Here is a 1590-nt window from a genome sequence, read left to right as displayed (position 1 = left end):
CACACGTTAATTTTTTTTTTTTTCACTCTTTCTTTTTCTTTCTCTCTCTCTTTTTTCTTTGCCTTGCCAAGGCAAGCTTTCTTGGTTTCGTTCGACAGCAGAAAACATAAAGAGAGAGGAAAAAAAACAATAACAACCACCACAACAACAACAAACGACGAGCGTCTTCTTTTTTCTGTTCTGTTTTCTCTATTACATATAAAAAAAAAGAGAGCAACAAGCAACACACCTTCAAAGAGAGAAACGCCTCCCCCATTCCCTTCCTTTTATAATCCACGTTGATTCGTATATGACCACAACCTTGTAATGAGTCTTTCAACTGCAATTACTCTAGCTCTTTTGCTGAAAAAGGTAATAATAAAAAGCTCGCTGTAGAGAAACAGCCTGATTCTCATCACTTCATTCGTGTATTAAAAAAAAAAACAATAGCTCACCCGCAAGGGCACGATCTCAAAGAAAGCATTCCGACAAAAGAAAAACAACAACGATTCAGCTGCAGTTAGCAAAGGCAACAACAACGACGACGACTCCGAGACCAGCTCACTCTCATCCAACGACGCAATGATTACTCTCGACCACAAATCGTCGTCCCTTTCAGAGAAACCTCGAGATGCAGCCACTGTCATTGTCGAGAAAAGTGAACCCACAAAGCTGCCTGCTGAGCAGGCTTCGACAGTGATAGCAACAGTAGCAGCATCGGTAAACAAGAGAGCTTTTTTGTTTGTATATACTTAAAAAGAGCTGTAGACTCCCCTCTTGGCAACTTTATGTACTCTGGTTTTGTTACTCAGCCCTCTCTCTTTAGATTAAATCCAACGATAGTACCATTGCACAACAGTGCCAAGCGACTGATAATGAAGAAGAAAATTACGTATTATCCGATGACGAAGACAATGACGACGACGACGACGACGACGACGACGCAATTGCTGTAACGATCCGTGATTTTGCCTATTCAGAATCTTCACCACTGCATCATGGTCGGCCTGCAGAAGCACGACGGTTGTCAGAAATTTCTCTGTCATCTTCAGAATTCACAGGTCGCCAGGCACGCGCGCTGTACGATTTCACGCCCGAGACGGAGTATGAAATTGGCATGAAAGCGGGCGATGTGGTATGGGTGCAGTACAGACAATGCCCGGTATGTATCCCTTTCCCAAGAGGTTTTCTAAAAAGTTCTAAGTTCATTGGCGAAGAAAGGAAAAAGAAAACTAAACAAGTTGTTGTGGGGGTTGTTGTTATTAGGGCTGGTTGATTGCGGATGTCATGGATGAAACGGGCCTCGTACCGGAGTCCTATGTTGAGTTTATCTGATATATCTTCCTCTTTTGCTTTAACTATTCCTTTCTATTCTCTTCTATCCTATTTTCAAATGTTCTTTTTTTCTTATCGGGCCGGCCTACCATCTACTATTATACTCTTATGCAGCTTATTCCATTCTATCACGCACACAAATCTCTATCTATTCTATAACTCCTCTCCCTCGCTCTCTCAAACAACAACATCTTTTTTTGTCCTGTAAACCCTCATCGTATCATCATTTATCTTCTCTCCCCACCTTGACCGTACCTCTCTATTTCTTTTTCCCCT

General features: G+C 41.9%; 1 protein-coding gene across 1 annotated transcript; it reads left to right on the top strand.

The window, feature by feature from the left end:
- Positions 1 to 1012: 1012 nt before the first annotated feature.
- Positions 1013 to 1314, top strand: BDB00DRAFT_763905 (uncharacterized protein; the record flags this gene model as incomplete). Its single annotated transcript, XM_053119429.1, has 2 exons — positions 1013 to 1141; positions 1246 to 1314. Coding segments are annotated over 2 exons (198 nt in total), but the record flags the coding sequence as incomplete, so codon positions are not given.
- Between the last annotated feature and the right edge of the window lie 276 nt (positions 1315 to 1590).

This window comes from Zychaea mexicana (genome assembly GCF_025766255.1).
Source record: "Zychaea mexicana strain RSA 1403 chromosome Unknown BDB00scaffold_37, whole genome shotgun sequence".
Lineage (NCBI taxonomy): Eukaryota > Fungi > Mucoromycota > Mucoromycetes > Mucorales > Lichtheimiaceae > Zychaea > Zychaea mexicana.
This window is presented reverse-complemented; position numbering and strand designations above follow the sequence as displayed.